We start from the raw sequence: 20,496 nt of genomic DNA on the forward strand, positions 1-20,496 counted from the left end.
CTGCCTTTTGGTACCACTGTGCATAAAGTGGCACACCACATGCAAGTTCATAGTACCATCATTAGGAAAATAAAACTGCCCTTTAGTTTATAATTTCAAATTGAATCATCCCTAAGATGAGAGCACAGGGCACCTGACCCCAGTTTGCAGTGTGAGTTGGTTAGTTGGTGAGGGTTTAAATAACATTCCACCAGCTGTAAACCGGTCTGCCATAAACATATTTCTGTAGTTGATATGGTCTGAAAATAGCTGGTGGGTACAAAAAATAGCAAAGGGCTGCTCCCATCCTTTCCTAGAGCACCCTGGGTTATCCATGGGTTATGCTCATCAGGGCTTTGACCCACATCACTTTACTCTGAAAATCAATCAGCTGCATGCCAACAGGGAACTAATGAAGGCTGTTGTTCTTCTGCATATGTGTCCATTGGATAATAGATTTGTGCATATTTTATTAGTGCTTATTTTATGTCTGCAGGACACAACAGGCAGAACATTTCAGGGGAAAGAGAACGTACCGAGAATGTATTATGAGACATTAGGTCAAGCACTGATGAACTTCCAACTGCTTGAAAAATGTTTTATTCACCAGCTGTGGACCAGTTAGGCAGCTTTACTGCTACTAGACAAGACAGAGACATGTGTTGGTGGGTGTTTTGGATATAAGTATGACCACAGCAGCAGGTGCTTGTACTGGTGGGACTGGGGGGAACAAGAAGGTCCCTCCAGAGCTGCGTCCTGCCACCGTGACAATGCTAGCAAACAGCTGCTCACACTCAACCCCATCCTTGCATGGTGGGGTCAGCCTGTCTGAAAGGATGATATGTCAAGCAAGGGTTCCCCTATAAAATTGCAAACCTGAGTCACTAAAGTGATGGCTGAAATCTGTAATCACACACCTGAATGTATTGCTGAGTCTGCCAGTACCACTCAACCCAGCAAGAATCTCAGACCAGTGGTGATATTCAGACCATTTTAGGACATTAGATTCTCATAGCGAGCTCAAATTAAGGAGTATTTTGATTCAGGAATTTTCCAGCTCTGATTATTATCCTCTTTCCATCCTTTTTAAGGGAAGAACAGCAGATGGCTTCATGTACTTCATACCTCTTAGCAGTCTCTTTTTCCAAAAATTCCTTCATATCCGGGTTTTAGGAGAAACATCACCCTGTTACTGCTCACACCGATCTCTGATCGTTGTGCTTTCGGCTCTTTTGCCACTTCTCCTGTCCTCACATGCTTTCTTCAGCAGCAGGTACCCACCTGACAGCCCTCACTATTACAGAGAGACATCTGGAACCCCAGCCACATATTTCAGGATTTTCTAAGCTTAGAGATTCAGCCTTAGGTCTTTAAAGCGCAGAGAACTTAGTATTTTTCACAGAGAAAAACAGTGACAATATAATAGCTTGCATTAAAAAAAAAAAAAAAAAAAACAACACAAAATATTTTCCCCTGGAAAAACATATATAAAGCAAAAAAAAGGTGGTTTTCATTGACTAATGAAAATTGGTGAGTAATTTCTGTAGATTTGATGGAAGAATTTTCCTCATTTATTTATTTATAGGAATCTTCTCTGTGGACTGGAAACAACAAGAGAAAAATACTACACAATTTATACCCAAGCAGTACACCAGAATTTAATTTCATAACTGATAACTATCCAATATATTATGCATGCTTTGTTATGCCTTATAAATGGATTACAGTTACATAATTTACTCATATTCAGTGTTCTTTCATAGAGTGCTTTGCTGCCAAGCTATGTTTCTGGCACCTCATTCAGTCAAAACTTCATAATAGACTTTCACCCTTCAGAGCCCATCTTGCAGCTTTTCCCTTCCACCTCGCTAAACCCAGCCCCCTGCAGCGCAGGGAATTCACATTTGAGCAAACAGCAACTTTTACAGACACCAGATTTGGTCTGAAGCCTGTAAAAACTAAGGAGGAATTTTTTTTTTTCTGTTTCTTCAGTAACTTTTGGATCAGACCCTAAACACAGATCATTGGTTTCTAATGCAAAAACAGGCAATAATTGTTCCTCTTGGGTGCTCACTTCCACCATCACGAGGGACAAAGTCATAGGAATTATATCTTTGGTTCAACACAGTCATTTCCCAGCAATGCTGGTTGTGTGAGCAAACATCTCCACAGCAGCTCATCAGATGCAGGTATATATATGACTTAGGGTCCCTGCAGCCACCGGAGGAATAGCATTGCAAGGCCACCCACAAACCTCTGTATACCTCCCTTATCCTCATCTCACAGCCTGGCTCTTCTCCCTCTGCATTTCAACTCATTCATTTATTTTATTAATGAATTATTATTAATGAAAAATTAACATTGCATGGAGACATTTTTCTTCTTTGATGGCACACCAGTCCTCAACCCTGGTCTGAAATGTGTGTGCATATTTATAAGTAGCTTCCTATTGTCTTTCCAAAAATGTATAATTATGCTGCAGTTCGTTGGCATTTCATTAAATATATAACAGTAAGATTAAGCTTTCACTAGGCTATCTAGAAGCAGTTCAAATAGGGTGTAAATAACACTGCTACACTGCACAAATATTTTATCAGCCTGCTTTCAGCTTTGTTCTGCAGCGAGGGATGGATTCAGTTCCAGACTTGTAATAAATAGCAGCAATGGGTCTCCCTAACCTACAAAAGATCGATTTTTTTACCCATACAGGTTGGGAGGGGATCCTCAGTCACCTGCATTCATTTCAGCTCCCTGCATGTGAACATTTCATGTTTTCATTAGTTTCATTAGCACTCATTAGTGTCAGCAGGTTGCTCTCAAACAATCCACTGTCTTTGCAGCGAGGTTATGTCAAACACCAATAAACTCAGACACATAAAACTATAAATAAAGGTGGGTGGCTCAGCACTTGCCTTAGATGCATGTTGCTGTGCATGAATTCAAGAATTTCCAAGAAAAAATGTAAGGCTGTGCCCTAGCACTCTGGAAGGTCACAGAATACACTATGTGCTTTTGGGGAGACAAGTTTATCATACATGGTTTATTTTATCATTTCATGTCCTTTCTCTCTGCCACCGATATCTGCAAAAACCTGTTTTGTTGAGGCTTGTTCTGCCTTTCATTGTAGAAATCAAGTTTCCAGACAGATAATGCAGTGAAGGTTCAGTTATAATACCAACTATGATCCATAACTGTCAGAGAAAAAATATCAAGCACTGGTCATGTCTGAGCTCAGTGGAATGTGGAATAATTAAAAAAGCCAATGATGCCTTTTGAGTACAGTGTTAGCAAAGGAGAACAGGGGTTGAGAGCCAGCTGCCAAGCACAATTCAACTGACGTGGGACCTGCAGACATCTCTGCAAAGGAGTGCTACAACCCATTGGCCTCCAAGCCTGACAGCTTCCAGCGGCTTCATTTTTTTATTGCCTTAAAATCTGAGACTTTGAAAAGATCTCACAAGTTGAACTGTAGGGCCCAAGAAAAATTTTGATTGCTTTTCATTGGCCTGTACTCAGTGCTGCTGAGATCTCTGAGATCTCCCCGACTCAAGATAATTATGCAAATTCTACATTTCTCCTTAAATTCTGGATGTATTTATCTGTGTACCTAGCTAACAAAACAGAGTTTTTTACCTCTGAACAGCTGTGCACATTTTCTAAGTACTCAGAGGACTGGAGTGCTGTCATTTTTAATGCACTCATGGAAGTGAAGATGCACATTCACTCACCATGAAGGTGCCACCCATGAGAAATCGTGGTCCTACTTCAGTTATGGATGCCCCTTAGCCATATGTCTAAGCAACATTTGTTTCCAAAAGTGCAAAGAGAGGGACATGGAAAAATGACAAAGCTGCAACGTTCGATGCTCCAGGGCTGAACAGCATTGAGGGCTAGAAACTCCTTTGCAAGTTCTAAGCTATTTTGTATGAAAACTGCTCTTTAACAGACCATCTCTATTCAGCTGAAAGTCAGGCATGTGCTTAAAAACCTTCTGGCAGCACACAGACTTCATATAATTTTAATGTTATTATTTATTATCGTAGTACCTAGGAAACCCAGGCTCAGTCCAAGACACCATTCTTCTGGTTGTACAAAGGCAGAAAAAAGGTCAGTCCCAAATCGCTGCAATACAGTGTTGAAGCTCAACAGGTCAGTCAAGACAGAGGGGAACATACAAGGAAACAAGGCAAAAATAACTCATCCTCTTAAGTAAATGAAATTACAAGTGGAAAATTGGTATAGCAAGAAGATGATTTACTTGCAGTAACAGAGAAAATCAGAAGCAGAGCTGGGATTAAACAAGCCTCAGGAGTTTCTGATTCTCAGGCCATTAGCCAACACCATCTCTATTAGTCATATTGTTACAAGGGAAGTATACAACATGCTTATGTCATTTTTTCCACTGTACCTAACAGTATGACAACTGTTAGAAAATAGCAGTGTAAGTGGTTTTTCACTAGTGAGGCTTCTCATGCTGTCAAATTAGCACCCTTTTTGCTGGTTGATGCGGATCTTAAATGGAAATTGTTCATGGATTCTTTGTGTCTAATCTGCCCTTTCATATTTTATGGGTATATCCTAATGCAGCCCACAGGGCTGTTCAGACACATATTACACTCTTAAAAATATCCTACTCTGGCTGCTGAATATATTGCAATGAAAAATCAAGAATTCTGGATGGAAAAAAAAATATTAAAACCTTCAATTCTTTCTAAAGTTTCTGCCAGTGAATTAATAAAACATTGTTCAAAAACCTGGAGAATATTACAAAGATCAGAAAGTTGTAAAAGAAAAAAATTTAATATGATGATCTCTTTTTAATGTTTACTACAATTAAAAATATTAAATTACCTCAGTAAGACTGAATCTGAGGCAATTAGGAGATATGAGACATCACTTGCCAGACTGATTGCATTGTGCTTGTATTTTAAACTGGAGAAATGTCAGTTTTCCCAGAGTTATGAGAGGTCTGTTATCAAAGTCTGCAAAGTATTACACTGCGTGAGCATTAGATTGATGCTTCTAAAATTGAGTAAGATTGAATTAAAGCAGATAGATAGTTTGATGGACTCCCTGTAGCAAACATCCTGTATTTCTCCTTGACAGCATTATTCAACCTGAAATCTTTTGTTTCGGATTTGTATTCTTTAACTTATCAAGCTACTGCTTTACAACTCCCGGAGTAAATAGTATCTCAGTTTGTTTATGAAATACATAACCCTTCAGATGACATGTTCTTTCACTCTGGTTTTCTCATCCTCCTAGAAAGAGTGTTCCCACCCCTGTAATTCATTCCACACCCCATGACATCCTGATAAAGTAAGAGAAACTACATGTCTCATTCAATTCTCTGAGATTTTGTTTTATAAGGAATAGGGGAGCACGGGGTTACAGATTCTTCTATTCTAGTTTATATCAGGGTTTTTTTTAAACAAAACAAAACGACCTGAAAGATTTTACCTACCTCCATGCTATTGCCATTGCCAGAAGTCTCCATCAGTGCAAGAGTCTCTCACAGGGAGTTTGAACTTTCCTTTAATCTAATCCATTTAGAAAATGACTCACAATTTATTGAATAAAGTGGAGAAAATTGATATCTTTTCATTAAGCCGATAAAGTCTTTTTCACTGCTGGCATCTGTGAAATGTGTTCTCTATTTAAATTTTATTTATATCAGTCTTCTCTGGTGGAAACTAGATTAAAATGGAATGCTTTATACTTACAGTAAAAACTTTCCCATCCTGCAATGAGTGTCATACTGGTTTTGAAAACGAACGCTGTTTCTTATTCCGTGGAGTAACATGATACCTATGATCAGGAGGAAGCGCAATCTAATATCTCTATTCCTTTGTACTCTATTTCTATATAAACAAAATGTGTATACTATATCACAGGCAAAAAGAGATAGCTGCTATGGCTTTGTAATGGGAAATGCAGAAGCAATCTTGGAACATTTTAATACATCGCATGTTTCCTCTAAACTGCTGAAAAATGCATGATGATACTTTGCTCTGTTTTCATATTTCAAGGTTTTCCATAAACATGAATTAAAGTTATATATTATTCTGTGAGTATTGTCATATTGTTACATTGTTAAATATAATGTCTTTATACTTATTGTCACATATAGTTTGTCATGTTTTTAAAGCAAGTTCCTAAATACAAATGCAGAAAAGTTAAAGGAGAATTCTATCTACAAAAGAAGTCTTTGCATTTTTTATACACACTGGAGTAGCAAACATGACACAAGCAAGTGCTTGTGAGTCTCCGGGCTGTGTGTGCACGTTTTCTCCCAGACCACCCTCTGCCCATGTCCTGTTAATCACCTGTAAGAGGGTAGTTAGTCACTGCTTTGAACAACTGAGTAGCTTCAATTTAATGCAAGAACTTAAAGACTGAGAAATGTGAAATGCAACAAGTTCAGGAGTTTCAACAAGTAAGGAAGATTTAATCAAACGGATTGTATATTTTTTTCCAAATAGTGCTTGATTCAAGAGGAAGATGATGGAATGGTTAGTATTTCCATGCTGATTTGATCTGTTTAGGTGTAGATATTTGAAGGCGTTCAGTGCATTTTTACTGTCCCATAATAGAATAATTTGTTACTGAAATGCAAGGGGAAAACGTCCCCAGCCAGCTCTCTTCATGCATCAAACCTTTGTGCTCCAAATGATACACAAGAAGAAGTCAAAAAGCGGTCACTACCCTTGTGCAACCTACAAAGGTTCTTACGACCTTTGCAGGCTGAAGTCCACTGAATTCAGTCTAAGCTGGAAGTTCCCTGCAGCCACCTAAGGCTTTGGGCATTATGTTTGGGAACAAATACATTTTAAAATGCAACAGAATTGTGTAAACACTAGCAAATATAAGCTATTCTCTTGCTCTTTCCCTATATTCAATCTGATCCCCAGATCTCTTATCTGTATTTCTCTATTTGGTACACATGATTAGCAAATGCCATTTCAACCAAATGCTTTTTGGTCTGTTAATCCATGCAGACTAAATACTTCAAAAGTTAAATATTTTGATCACAAATTTTCTATAGCTTTGCAAATAAAGATGAAAAAAACAGTGTGAACTGGACTGGAAAAAAAAAAAAAATCTCAAAAATTTTCTGAAGTTGCTTTTCTCCCCAGCTCAGTTATATACTTCTTATAGAAGAAGCATTTTCTTGAAAAGAACTCAGATATAAGCAATCCCTTATTTACACTAGCAGGAGCCGGTGAACAAAAAGACCCCAAAACAGAACACAAAAAAGGAGGAGTAGTCAAGGCTCTTTTATATGATATCCTTTTTCTTTCCCCATGGCTGCGGGTATCTGTCTCAGTCAAATCAGCCTTGCATGAAAAAACTCCATGCTTCATGTATTCCCCAGACAGTGAGAAGAACACAATGAAAACCACTCCAAAATGTTACAGGCATCTAATTCAGCGTGATGTGAGCACTCACAGCCTGTGATGCCTGGTGACTAACAGGAGTCTTTAATTCTCATCCAGAATTAGCAGTTCAGGTCACCAAGAAGCTCAGGTTCCTCAGGACCTGGGAGATCTTGAATGCAAACTGCCCCGAGGGAAAGCATCTTAACTTTAACAATTTTCTCTCTCACACAACCGCTTCAGCACATCTCAGAGTGACATAACCTCAACATAGAGAAGCTGCATTGTATTCCCCAGGGAAGCTTTTTTCCCCCTCCCCTTACAGGTGTACCTAATCTCAAATGCAGCAAACTGTGATTCGTTTTAAAGCTTTTTCCTGCCTCTTTGAACAGAGCCAGAGGTGTAAAACTTTGAAATCAAGTAGACCTCAAAGGATCAGCAATGCCCAAGAAGGACAACTGGTCCTAAAGATTAAAAGACTCTTAATAGAAGCGAAAACCTATAAACACAAGACTCAAAGGAATTAATTTTCATTGAGCTCTGGACACCCCTGCCACAGCGCGGTGCTGAGGACTAGACCACAGCGAGCTTTGTAGTGCTTCAGACTTAAAAAGGATTTTGCCCACTTTTATATTAGAGACAAATAGGAGCTTTTCATCTGCAAATGACCTTAGTTTCCCCCTTTATAAAAGGAACCTTGTCTCCAGTCCAGATATACTGGGTAGGGACAGGTAAGGGTACTCACTGGTGGACCCTTGGGTGGGCTACCTTGAGATTGTAACTGCACTGTGATCACAAATTCATATATATGTATATATATATACTAAAACCTGCACACTATTACATGAATCAGTTGACATTAAGGTTCAGCACTGACTTTGCATTTGATTGTTTTTCAAGGTCAATATCTGAATACTTGGGCTGTATTTAGCAGCATCAATAAGTACTTAGGTCATTTTACTTGCTATGAACAACATTGCTGCTCCATGCTGCCTCTCGGTCTGTATTCATCTCTGTTTTACCTTGTAAAGTCTCTATGCCAGGGCATTCAGTTTTGTGGTTTTTTAGTACCTAGCACCATAGGATCCTTCTCCATGATTATTTAATGCTACAGCACTGCTACTGGTAAATAATTACGATCATCGCTTTTGATTCCGTACCACAGGATTCTTCTCACATATTCCAAGGATGCTCTGCTCTGATGATTGCTGTGAAGGCCAGTATTTAGCAGGATATGGTTTTTCAGTTTGCCCACTGCACAATCTATTATTAGAGTGCAGATTCAGTCCTCATGTGCCTTTTCATGCATAGCAAAGAGAGATATCTCTTTTCTCCACTGTTAGCAGCATTAATGATACCCTTCTGAAAATGATGTGTGAATAGCATCATTAAACTGCCTTGCAAGCACAGGGGTAAAGGGTTTTTTTATGTGTTGTACATATGGAGAAATGATGTATTACATGATAAAAATGAGGTATAAGCTGTGAGAAGAAATAGGAAAGACAGCACAGAGAGCTAGATGATCGCTGTAGGGTCCTTCCAACTGGACTATTCTATCCTATTCTATTCTATTCTAAGTTTAGCTCACTTGCTCCAACTTACTCAACTCTTCTTCCAAACCAAAGCAGCTTCCAAACCCAAGGTGTTTCTCCCTGTATTTCAAGTAAACTCAGCGGGTGAAACCTATATCCCTGTTGGGACAGTTATTCAGCAAGTCTGCTGGTATAATCACATACCAAGTGAAGGCCTGTTTTAGAGATACTAACTCGGACTCCTGAATTGCAGTAGCTTCCCATTAAGGTTCATTATCTGGCTTGGAAATATTGCTTCTCATTCTGGTTTATTTTGCACGAAAGTGGGCTATACTTGGATGCATTCCAGCATGGCCCAGCAGATCTCTTGATCATATGCCACTCAGATCAACCATGTACCTCGAGAAGTGGCAGGGGTTGGTTTGTCCAGTTTATTTGAGGATCAAAGATCTCACCTTTCCAAAGGAAGTCTTAATTGCACTTTAATGGAAATAAAAGTGAAGTTTAATGAATGTATACTTGACCTTCTTTACAGGATTTCCCACTCTATATTAACCATTTTTATTTCCCAGAGTTTACTACCAGCTTTACATAAAAAAAATAGCTTATTTTCTGGGCACATGACATACCTTTGTGTTCATTTAACCAATCTAAATTATTTCTCTCTGTTACATTCTTACCTAAAGAATATGGTATTTGGCTTGGTTTGGGTGTAAGCTTGTGTACCTAAGTCTCCCATTTGTAAATATACATTTACAGTATTACACACCTACATGCTTGTATCTGTGTGTGTGTTGTTTGTTATTCTGCAGCAAAGGAAGCTGGATCAGAAAGTCAGGGGAGCATTAAGGAGAAGAGGTAATTATGTGAGGCTGCCAGAAGAGTTCAAAGTGGCTGAGGGTTGACCGTGTTGGCAGTGGTTCATTTTTCATGGACCGCAGTGGAAAACCAAATGCTAAATTGGAACAGTCCTATGAAAAGGTAGTTTTCTTTGTAGAGCTAGATCAAAAGGGGAACCATTCCTAGTAAATTAGGATTGGAGCAATAAAGTCGTCTGCTTAGGTGGGACAACAACAGGTCTCGTAAGATAGTATGATGGGTATAACTCTGTGTAGATAATGCTAATTATACAGGCCGTGGTCACCTGGTGTCCATCTCTGCTAACTCAAAAACAAGAATGCAGATCAAAAGTTGAAAATGCCAAAGTCCCTCTTTCGTCCCTCACTGAGTTTCTCTTCAACAGTCTCCTGCTCTCTGTGACACACAGAGCCTCCTCTTACATGACGAAATGGAATAGTGATACACACTTCTTAGTCTAGGAGTGTCTGTGGGTTTGGTGCATTTATTTTTCAGTGTGGGTTTGTCATAGAGATTAGAGAAAAAGGGACTTGTAGCTTTATCTGTGTAGCTGTGAATTAAGGGGATGGACATTAGTAGCAGCTGCAGATACATCTTTGGGTGTTTCCTTAGGATTTTGTGATCATAAACAGATTACAACTAGCTAAAAAATAAATCAAGACTTTAATTATAAACTCTGAAATGTCCTTAAATGCACGCGTGCACAACAGGACATTTTCCAGAGCTGAATGGTGTGATACAAGGTAGTCTGCTGCTTCAAAGGTATTTTATGGGCTTGAAGCAGCTATGCGGGGTGACATGAATGCGTTAAGCATCTCTATTTGAGTGAGTGTGCAAGAAGCTTTGACAGTTAGGCTTTATGAGTGCAACCATGAGATTAATTCTTGCCAGAGAAAACAAACCATAGACAGAGCCACTCATGCACCAACTAGTCACAGTTTGCAAGGTTAGCTAAAGTTTATCAAAATCCCCAGACAAAAAATGTCATTAAGTTACAGTTAAGGTTATAGACAGATACCAATTCCCAGGCAAGAAACTTCATTAAGGTGCACTCAAGGTTGTAAACATATGTGCCAATTAAATTCAAACAACAAGATCCAAACACTGTCATTATTTACAATGTTAAATATTTGGAAATTAAAAGTTACTGCTAGAGATAGTATGGTTTCTATAAAATTCATAATCATGTTTCAACAAACTGAACTTCTGCTGATGTTCAGTATTACCTTACATTCTATTTCTAGTTGTGATGCTCCCTGCCATGGGATACTGTGAAAGCTGAAAGTCTACATGGGTTCAAAAAATTCTTCATAAATTTGCAGAAGAAAAACACAGCTGCAGGTATTGAAAGCAAAGCAGACACTGTTTATTCTGGAGTAACCCTGAGCCACAAGTCCTGAAGACCTGGAAAATCTTCTGAGGAAAATCTCTTTCGACTTGCCTTGTTCTTATATGTGTCCATAAAGATCAGACTGGCTGCTCACGAAGCCGGGCTGTTAGGGTGAACTGTCCTTTGGTCTGAAGCAGTATTGCTGCCATCACAGCATTCCCCGCAGTCACAGCATGATAGTAGACTAGATCTCATCTATAAGGAAGCTATGGCAAGCAGTGCACTGTCTTAGAGAATATAGGATGCAAAACAAGTAATTAAATATGAAATCCTTGTAACTAAATTTAAATTGAAGGGTTTAGAAGGGGCACTCTGCTTCTTAAATGCAATGTTAGACCCTTGAGATATTATTTAATTAGATTTTTCATTATAACATAGTTGTGAACATTGTCTTTTCTCTTTTAGCTTCAATAGTGATTGGGAAATGGTGGTGTGAGATGGAGCCCTGCCTAGAAGGAGAGGAATGTAAGACGTTGCCTGATAATTCTGGATGGATGTGTGCGACTGGCAATAAAATCAAGACCACCAGAGTAAGTCATCTTTCTGCCAGTACCCAAGAGGTCTTAATAGGAAAGGGAATCACTAATGATTGCTTACATATATCTCTTCCATCACCATGTCTGCTGTAAAAATCTTAAAGATCACTGCATACCTCCCCAGCCACTCAATGCTTCTGGCCATAATTTAGTGAAAATTCAGATGGATTCAGCCTGGTCAGCTGGGCCCAGGCTTGATAACCGGCAGGTTGGAGCTGCCCAGTTGCCAGGTCCCTTTCTTACAGACATTGCCACCTCAGGAAAAAACCTAGTGCACATCACTGAGTCCCTTTCTGGTGGCTAAAGGGAAGAATATTAGATCAAAGGGATCTGCTGGATCCTACATCCATTCCTTGGCTGTTCCAGGCCACATCTGTATTAGCAGCTGTACAGGTGCTCTGTAGCATGAAACGGTGCTGAGGCGTCTGCTCGCTATCTGCATTTCAGGACTGACTTCAGAGCAGCTCTAGCCCTGTGCACCCATTAGTGACATATTCTTGAGGTGCTGAAGATTCAGGTAACACAGGCCAAGAGGTGACATCAACTTTCACCATGCATTGCTAGGAAAATGCAGAGATATGGCTGCAAAAAGAGAGAGTGTGAATGAGCTGGCTAAACTTCTCCCACTATGAGATTACCTTTGGGAAAAGAAGTGTTTTTCAAAAATATATTCTAGCTTTTCTTTTGCATTGTGCAATTGTTTCACAACCATTTTCTTAAGACTGCAATCTATACCTGTACTGAACAATTTTAATTAAATTATTTTCATACCGCGATTGAATTTTTTTCCAAGAAAATTACATGGTTGCCAACTCAAAATATTTCATATAAACGAATAAATTTTGTTTTTCAGTGAAGTGGAAAATAACTTTTGAAACCTGCTAAATGAAAAGAAGCAAATTTTCAAGAAATTTTTCCCTGTTTATTAAGAAGTTCTACGTGCTCATACACAGCTACTAATTCACAGGAACATGAAGTTTAGTGTCATGATTTCCTGTCTTCCTTTTTCTACAGTCCTAACGCTAGTCATTTTTCATGTCTTCTAGGCCTTTTGTTGAAGGAGGAGATTTTATCCCAACTGATTCCCATGCCGTCTGAATTCTTGTCTTTCCCTCCATATGATTTACCCCAGGATGAATGATTTGTATTGCAACCCTAGTTTCTTGAATGGTGCCTTCTGGCATGGCTAATCTCACCACCACGTTAAATTACTTGGATACGTACTAATTTAGAAGGTTTTCTTTGCAGAAGACAGTAAGTGGCCCCTAAAACAGGATGCATATTATCTCTCTGTCATCTCCCAGAGCAAAGGAGAAAGCATGGAAGGAACTCACAGTTCCTTGACTCAATTTCTACCTGCAGTGTTGTCATTGCTGCAAACCACTCTATACTCACAACTGATCTCTCCACACTGAAACACAACTGGAAGATTGTGCTCTAATGTATGTGCCTTGCAGTGCAATTAAAAAAACCAACCAAACAAACAAATTTACTACATGTTTTCAGTGAGGCAACATTTTTCTCACTGAATTGGGGAATTAAAATGGAAGAAAGTGATATTAAAGCAGTAATAAGCAACATGAAGAAGTATGTTATACTTTTGTTAAATTACAATAACGCAGTACTTCTGCAGTCTGTCTGCAAATTATATAATTTAGGAATTGCATTTGCTTTTTTTCTGTGAAATTGTCCTGCTCTTAACTCCCCCAGCCCTCATCATATAAACTAGTTTTAGGCGATAGCCTGCATCTAGAAGTGATTGCTAGAAATTTAGCAGCTTCATTAATATGCAGATGTATGGTCCAATCTATTCAGTATGTACTATTGTATTTCATTTAAATTAAATACTTACAGAGTGAGTGCTCATAACTGAAAAAATATTTCTTCATTTACCCACAGGAGTTATTTTAATTAGCTTGTGAGGGGAGTACCTTATGGTGCTGCTTCCAGTAGAATTTTGCTTTGTTGCTTTAAAATATCATTACAGAACCCAATTGACAAAGGCAACATGACATGATGTACTTAGCAACCGTCTCTTGCATTTTCTAAGCAAAAATTCTACTTCATAATCCCTGAAACTTTGCTTGAATCCATACTGCTGCATCAAGTCTAGCAACATAAATATAAAATAATAGAAGCAATCAGATCCTGAAACAGGCATTTTTTTCTTTGTTTTGTCATTTCAGATGGCATCAGAGAAAGAGATTACACTATAATCTGTACTGACTCCAGTCCAGTCTGCAAGACTGGGCCATGTGTGTCTAATTTATGTAGTTAAGGAAGTTAAGAAAGCAGAATAAACCAGACAAATCGGTCAACATCCTAGATACATCTGTGGCGATTAGCCAAAAAGCTGGAGCAAGTCACCATAGGCTGTAACTGTAAACTGTTTTAATGAAGGCTTTTCCTTACACTAAATACATTTATGTTAGGCAGCTGCTGTCCTGACAAGGAAAACATTCACCTTTATGACTCACAGGATTAAAATACCTATTAGTATATTCTTCAAGACCCACAGTAAATCACATATAAGCATGTGTGTATGTGTGTGTGTATATATATATATGAACACACGTATATACGCAATATATGTAATTTTACAGTGTAGTGTATTACTTCATGGTTGGTTCTCAGATGTGATTAATACTGATTCGTGTCAGAAGAAGGTGGATAACAGATCCTGTGAAGGCTTTGCCAGCACATCCTCCATTTCTTCCTTTTCATGCTTTATTCCTGTGTTTAGTCCTGTAGCATAGCTCACTAATTAAGTTGTTAAAACCAAAGATATAATGCTCACAGCCTCTGTAAATCGATTTGTTTTCTATTGATGGTCAGAGCAGGTGACAAACACTGGAAAGAAACCATGTTGTAATTCAATTTTTGGAGCAGTTTCAATGCTTTTTTTAATCCCTATTTACTCCTTTTTTTTTTTTTTTTTAAGAGCATAAGTTTCAATGCTTTCCTTAAAAATGTGGGGCTTTTGGAGCTGTACTAGGAGCTGGCTAGAGATCACATCATTACATTTCAGCAGAGCAACTGGCACCAGGGGAAATGCAAGAGCACAGTCTCGGTCTGGATGCTGGGAGATGGTGCCCACAAGGGCACATAAATGCCTATGAGAACCAGAGCTGCTGGAAAACGTGAAAACTTTTCATGCATCCCATGTTTTGTGGCTTCTCGTCTGAACTCTTGACATCTGGTTGCTGTCTACACACAACTTTCTGTGCACCGCTTTGCAGGGCCCTTGAGGAGCACAGTGCTCCTCCCCAGGGCTTTCTGCCCAGGCTCAGGCGCACACTGTCCTGGAAAATGCCCTTTTTATGTAATCCACACTAATAACACCTGGCATTCATGTACTAACCCTCTAAATATTTCAACAAGCTGATTTTCTGCTGATACTGTGGAGGAAGGAAACTAAAGCGTTAAGCACTTGGGGACTGGCAGAGCAGCTCAGCTTGGAGCATCTCACCAGTTTCACAGCCTGCGCCCTCCATTACAGCCCACCCACCGGTTTCCACAGTAACACTTGGTTTACCATACATTTTGCCATCAGAGAAATGCAGGCCATTTTATGGTGCCCCAAGGGACGTGAGCATCACATTTCTTAGCAGCCACTGCTCATCTCATGGTGCAGCAAATAGCACCTGAGGTGCCCGCGGCCCCTTGGCACCGTGGTCCCTTGTCATTCCCTGCTCCAGCACCAACCACACAAGTCCTTGCAGCAGTGTACAAACGAGAAGGGGATGTACTCATCCCCAAGAGAGAAAAACCCAGTGCAGTCACTTGTCAGTGGCAAACCAGGAGAGCAGAAAAAGGGAACTGGGGGAAGGAAGGAAATGGTAAATGAACCCAGAGTTCTATTTTCTTTTTTTAAGCTGTCCCACTAGGTTAATATGTCAGATGATTTCCAGATTAAGTTTTTCTTTAGAGCACTGAAGAAACCCCCCTATTTTTGTGATAAGTCTCTGTAATTAAGAGGTCAGTTCAGAGCAGTAGAGCACAAGATAGTAAATATCTCTTGCTATAAGACGTACTGCTGCATTTCATCATATCACCTAGTGCTTAGCTAATAATTTGTAGCCCTGATTTAATGCCCAAGCCTGCTTGTATTCAAGTCAATTTGAGTTTCATTGCTGACCTAGGTTGGATCCCTTGTGCCATTCATCTGTGTGTATCAGTACAGGAAAGAAACAAAAGCCTCGCCTCGAGAGAGTTATTTTTGCTTCTGGTCAGTCGTTCTTATTTCAGCATCCTAAAAAAACCTCTGGGCGGTGGTGTTTCCTCTTCAAGCCATTAGTGCACTCACTCAGATCAGTTGTGGTGTTAGTCATAAAAAGCAATGGTTTTACGGTCTGCTGTAGGCCATGTTATCTCACCCGAGGTAAGCAGATGAAGTTGGTCAGACTTTCCAGACTATTATACAGCTAGTCACTCTTATCCTGCCCCTCTTTGGGTAGGCAGGGGTCCAAATGAACCTGAAAGATGGATCCATCTTCATTTCCTTGTCTAGCAGAAGCTTACTAAAATCACTCCAAGAAGGGGAGGGTGGAAGGCTGGGGTGAGCATGGCCCCACACCCAAAGATGTCCTGGCATCTCCTGCACCACCAGCCCAGGTGATCGATGCACATCCAGGATCTCCCAAGGCACAGGCAGGAGCTCGCTCAGGGTCTGCCTCTTGCATATCCTTAAATCCCTGCAGCCCCAAGAGAAAAGAACCCCCCCCAAAATATTGCGATTTAAACTCAGCTATATCATGAGCAGGGCAAAGTGCCACAAAGCCTGGGTCTTTCTTTCCTCTGATAACATATTTTATATAACTGACTCTTTCATGCTTTCTTACTGCAGATCCACCCAAGGACCTAACAGAGTGCCGTCTGCACGGAGACAGTGAAAGCCCTGCTGATTTATGAGGACAAAGTATTGAAAGTTTAAAACCATCTCAGCATTTACAAGCCAAATGGATTTCTTATTTGCACTTTGACTGTTTACCAGATAACAACAGTGGCTTTACTGTGTGAAGGAAAGTGTTTGGTGGAAATAATGCCCCTGATTTCTGACAGCTGAAAATAAAAATGAAGAAAACGGTTCTTTTGGTAAAGTTTCCGAGATTGCGAAGTACAAACAACAGTATAAGTTTGGATCTACAATTTACTTTATACCAGTTAAAGTATATATATAGAAATATATATATATTAATATATGATATTTTGAAATAAAAGCCTCACTCTTCAAGAAATTGAATAGTACCACACTTTGCTGCAGCTGCTGTAAAGTTTTTTTTTCTTTTTTGCAATGGTCTGGAAGATCCCTACCTGTTTCAGAGAGAAATGTGGCAGTGAAGAGGCAAAGCAAACCTGCTGCGGTACAAGGACGCCTAAGAGCTACACGAATCCTACCGATGTGGCATCCAGAGCTTCCTGTTCCCTTCGGCAGAATTTTGAGGGCATTTGTTGTTCCACTTTGTGTTCTGGAGGCTTTTCCCCTTGTGCAATACTAGCATGCTGGCTTTGCTTCATTAACCATACTTGATTGATATATAACAATGATAATTCTATCCTCTTCCAAGAAAATATTTTTAGAGCTGTTAGATATTCCATGAAGAAGAGATGGACAACTACTGAGTGAAGTACAGTATGTATTAAAAGTTTATTTGGCAGAGTTTGGTAGACTGTGAGCTCCCTTCTTATTAAAGATGTACTGTACGTACAATGTCTTCAGACTTTGTATAGCTTGTAGAGACTACAGTAAAAACCCAGTAACCAACTCCAAAGCTTTGTGTTGTTGGCTCACTAATTCTTTGAAACAACAACAAAGCTATTTCTTTCCAGACCAACATGCGAGAGGGCTTTTACATACGGTTTGTTTTTTTAACGAGCCCATTTGCAATTGGTGAACAAGCATCTCAGCTTAAGCAAATGCCTCTGTGGACACCTCGAATGCTCAGGCACACCAGCACTGCCTGGCTCTGTGCTCTTATCCCACAGCACACACGGGAGAACAACCTAAATGTAAGCTTCCCTCGTTGCAGGCCAGGCTAATTCTTACTGAGAGTATTTGCCACCAGCTAAAAGCATACACATCGGCAATTCCATGGCACAGCAAACGCACAACAGTTTGTGGTAAGCAAACTGTGTCTGAGCCCTGCTTTCGTTTCAGGAATAGTTTCTTTCAGTTTAATTTTAATCTGTTTCTTACTAAGGTGAATTCAACTGAGATGAGATGCTCTTCAGCAAGGATACGTCCACAGAGACATTAGTCTACTCACTGTGAGCAGTCTGAATTCACATTTTTAGCTAAGCTGTTGCTGTTCACCATGCAGCTTGGCCCTTGCATTGCTGAGGGCTGAAATGTGCAAGCCTAGTTCACATTCCCAGGCACTTTTGTGAGCACTCCAATTAATTTCAGGGGGTTTATTCGTGTGGAAAAGTATCTTGCTGTCACACATAAGTCTGTGCAATCTACCCTTCAGTATGCCTAATGCTACCAAATCAAAGAGGAACAGGGAATTGTAAAATGTGTTCTACCCAGTCCAGCTTCATTTCTTTAATATTTCCAATTTTCTTTCAGCCTGCTTACCTGTCTCTCACAGGACCCCTTTGGCCATGCTGATCACTTTTAATCCCATGCAGAGGAAGTGCTGCACTTTCTGACCTAGAGTTGGTCAAAATTCTCCCACTAACTTTCTTTCTCCTTCAGGGCAACCCTTCAGTCCCTGATGCTTCAAGAGGCAGAAATTTGTCACTGTAATTACACTGTATATTAAAGCAGCTACATGACGTGTCACGCCATGTTCCATGCCAGCTTTCTGTGCTGGTTCTTGCCTGATGCTCACAGTGGAAATGGATATGCTGTTTCCAAGTTCTTCTATTATTTCCCCTTAAAAAAGATATGAGAGTGAAAAGTGTCCAGGGAAGAAACCTGTTTTCGTCCTGTGCACAGAAAGACTAAATAGGAGCATGAGCCTCACCACCAGTTGTAGGTCCTAGCACATGGAGACCAGCCTCACTGGTGGCCCAGCTGGACAGGCCATGTATTTTCTGGCCACAGCCACCTGCCTAAACCACAGAAGACACCTGGACCCTAGTCTGTGTTTTAAATATGATCTGCCATGGCCATGTGTCCCTAGTCCCATCTTCTCAATTTGGAGATGACCACTGCCTGCCTGGTTACCCACAGATAGGTGTGATCCCAAAATGATACCATCAGACCGGCTTCAGGCTCACCTGCCACAAGTAAAGAGAAACTCCTCCAAAATAAACCCCTAGCATTTCTTATTTTTACTAGAACACCACTTCAAAAACTCCAGGACCCTCTACAGCTAGGAAGCACTTGGTGCACTAGGCGATAGATCCTGTCACCAGGAGATAAGCTGATTAAAAGCCAGGGTATGTTATCATCCCTTTGTCAGTAGGAACTGAGGCACACAATACTAAATGGCCACTCAAAATCACATTGGAGGGTTATGGGAAATCAGGCAGAAATTGAACTCCGGTTTCCTTATTCTGAGTCTACTGATACTCTGTAAGATGACCCACACACAGCAAACTAACCCATGGCCTCTTGTACCCTTTGCCAAAGCCCAAGGTATCACCACTGAGAGGTATTTTCCCCACAGCAGTGTATCTAACATGGCTCAGACTGTGAGTAGATAACAATGCTTATGCCTGTGTCTATGAAATATGCCTGTTGAGATTGGGAAATATTAGACTTGCTAAAATATAAGAAAGAAATGTTGTCATTACCACAGCAAAGTTTCTTGAGATGTTTATGAATTTTTCTTTGCCAGTAGGCAGCCTCAAATATCACCACACCAAATTCAGTAAACATCTGTGTCTCTTTGAAGTTGCTGCAAAATCTGCTCACGAAGTGCGGCACTGAGAAATTGCTGTTTTAATTAAAATGTTTTAGAGGAGAATTAAGGCCTTTGCAAAAATAATGACTAATAAAACGTGAAGTCAAATTAAGAGCCGGGTGCAGCTAACCTTCATTGTTTCAGTGAACCAAATTGAAAAAAATAATAAAAAAAATTCAACCAGCCTGGAGTCACGATGATCATGTATTTCAGTGATACGCACAGTAACACAGTGTGTAGCGGGAAGATGTCAGAGCTGCTTACCTTGGCCCATGGAAACCCAATGTATTTCAGTGGTGGAGTGAATGCATCCCACATCCTCATGAGAAAGTGAGAGTCATGTCATTCTCTGCACAATGTTAAAAGGTATTTACATCAACAGAAGAGAAAGTTAAAGTTCCTGCTTTCTGGCAGAAGTCTAGACAGAGGCATGGCAGGGAAAAAAGAAAAATATTTGTAAATGCATCGAAGATAAACTTAGATTTATGTCAGTGTTTCTTCTTCAGATGTGTGAAACCAAGTTATGTAAATCTAAAATGTACAAGTTTGAAAAAATACTGAAAAAAAAAAAAAGTAGCTACCATCTGCCTATTGATTCAGAAAATCTAGATTATGTGCTTCTGTCCAAAAATCTCTGGTAATAAAGAGCTCAGTGTGGTATGACTTGATATTGCTTTGAATATGCTACATGCTATATTTGAAGAAAAAAGACCCATGGAGAAAGTCCACTCCTATGGCCAACAATTATGAACAACATGATGTGCACCCAAACCTGGCATTACACAGAGAAAAGACCATGAAAAATTACTGAAGGTGATACAGTTCATGAGTGATGCTCTTATCAGACCTATTGATTGACCATTAACGGAGTTTGCAGATACTTTGTGTTGTATTGCTTGTATATTTTCCTATTATAAAATGATTAGTTACATTCCTAACTCTCCTCATTTGCCACTTTTCTGTTTCGCTGTA

General features: G+C 39.8%; 1 protein-coding gene across 3 annotated transcripts in view; it reads left to right on the forward strand.

The window, feature by feature from the left end:
• Positions 1–20,192, forward strand: part of TAFA1 (TAFA chemokine like family member 1) — a 241,215-nt gene extending 221,023 nt beyond the window's left edge. For all 3 annotated transcript variants that reach the window (XM_087744174.1, XM_087744175.1, XM_087744173.1), the window contains 2 exons: positions 11,541–11,665; positions 16,518–20,192. In XM_087744174.1, coding sequence (XP_087600300.1) covers positions 11,541–11,665; positions 16,518–16,535 — 143 coding nt within the window. In that variant the 3' untranslated portion in view covers positions 16,536–20,192. The remainder of the gene's footprint in view (positions 1–11,540; positions 11,666–16,517) is intronic.
• Positions 20,193–20,496: the final 304 nt, after the last annotated feature.

This window comes from Nipponia nippon, unplaced genomic scaffold (assembly GCF_047370975.1).
Source record: "Nipponia nippon isolate SJK-2023a ecotype South Korea unplaced genomic scaffold, ASM4737097v1 scaffold_9, whole genome shotgun sequence".
In the NCBI taxonomy this organism is placed as follows: Eukaryota; Metazoa; Chordata; class Aves; order Pelecaniformes; family Threskiornithidae; genus Nipponia; species Nipponia nippon.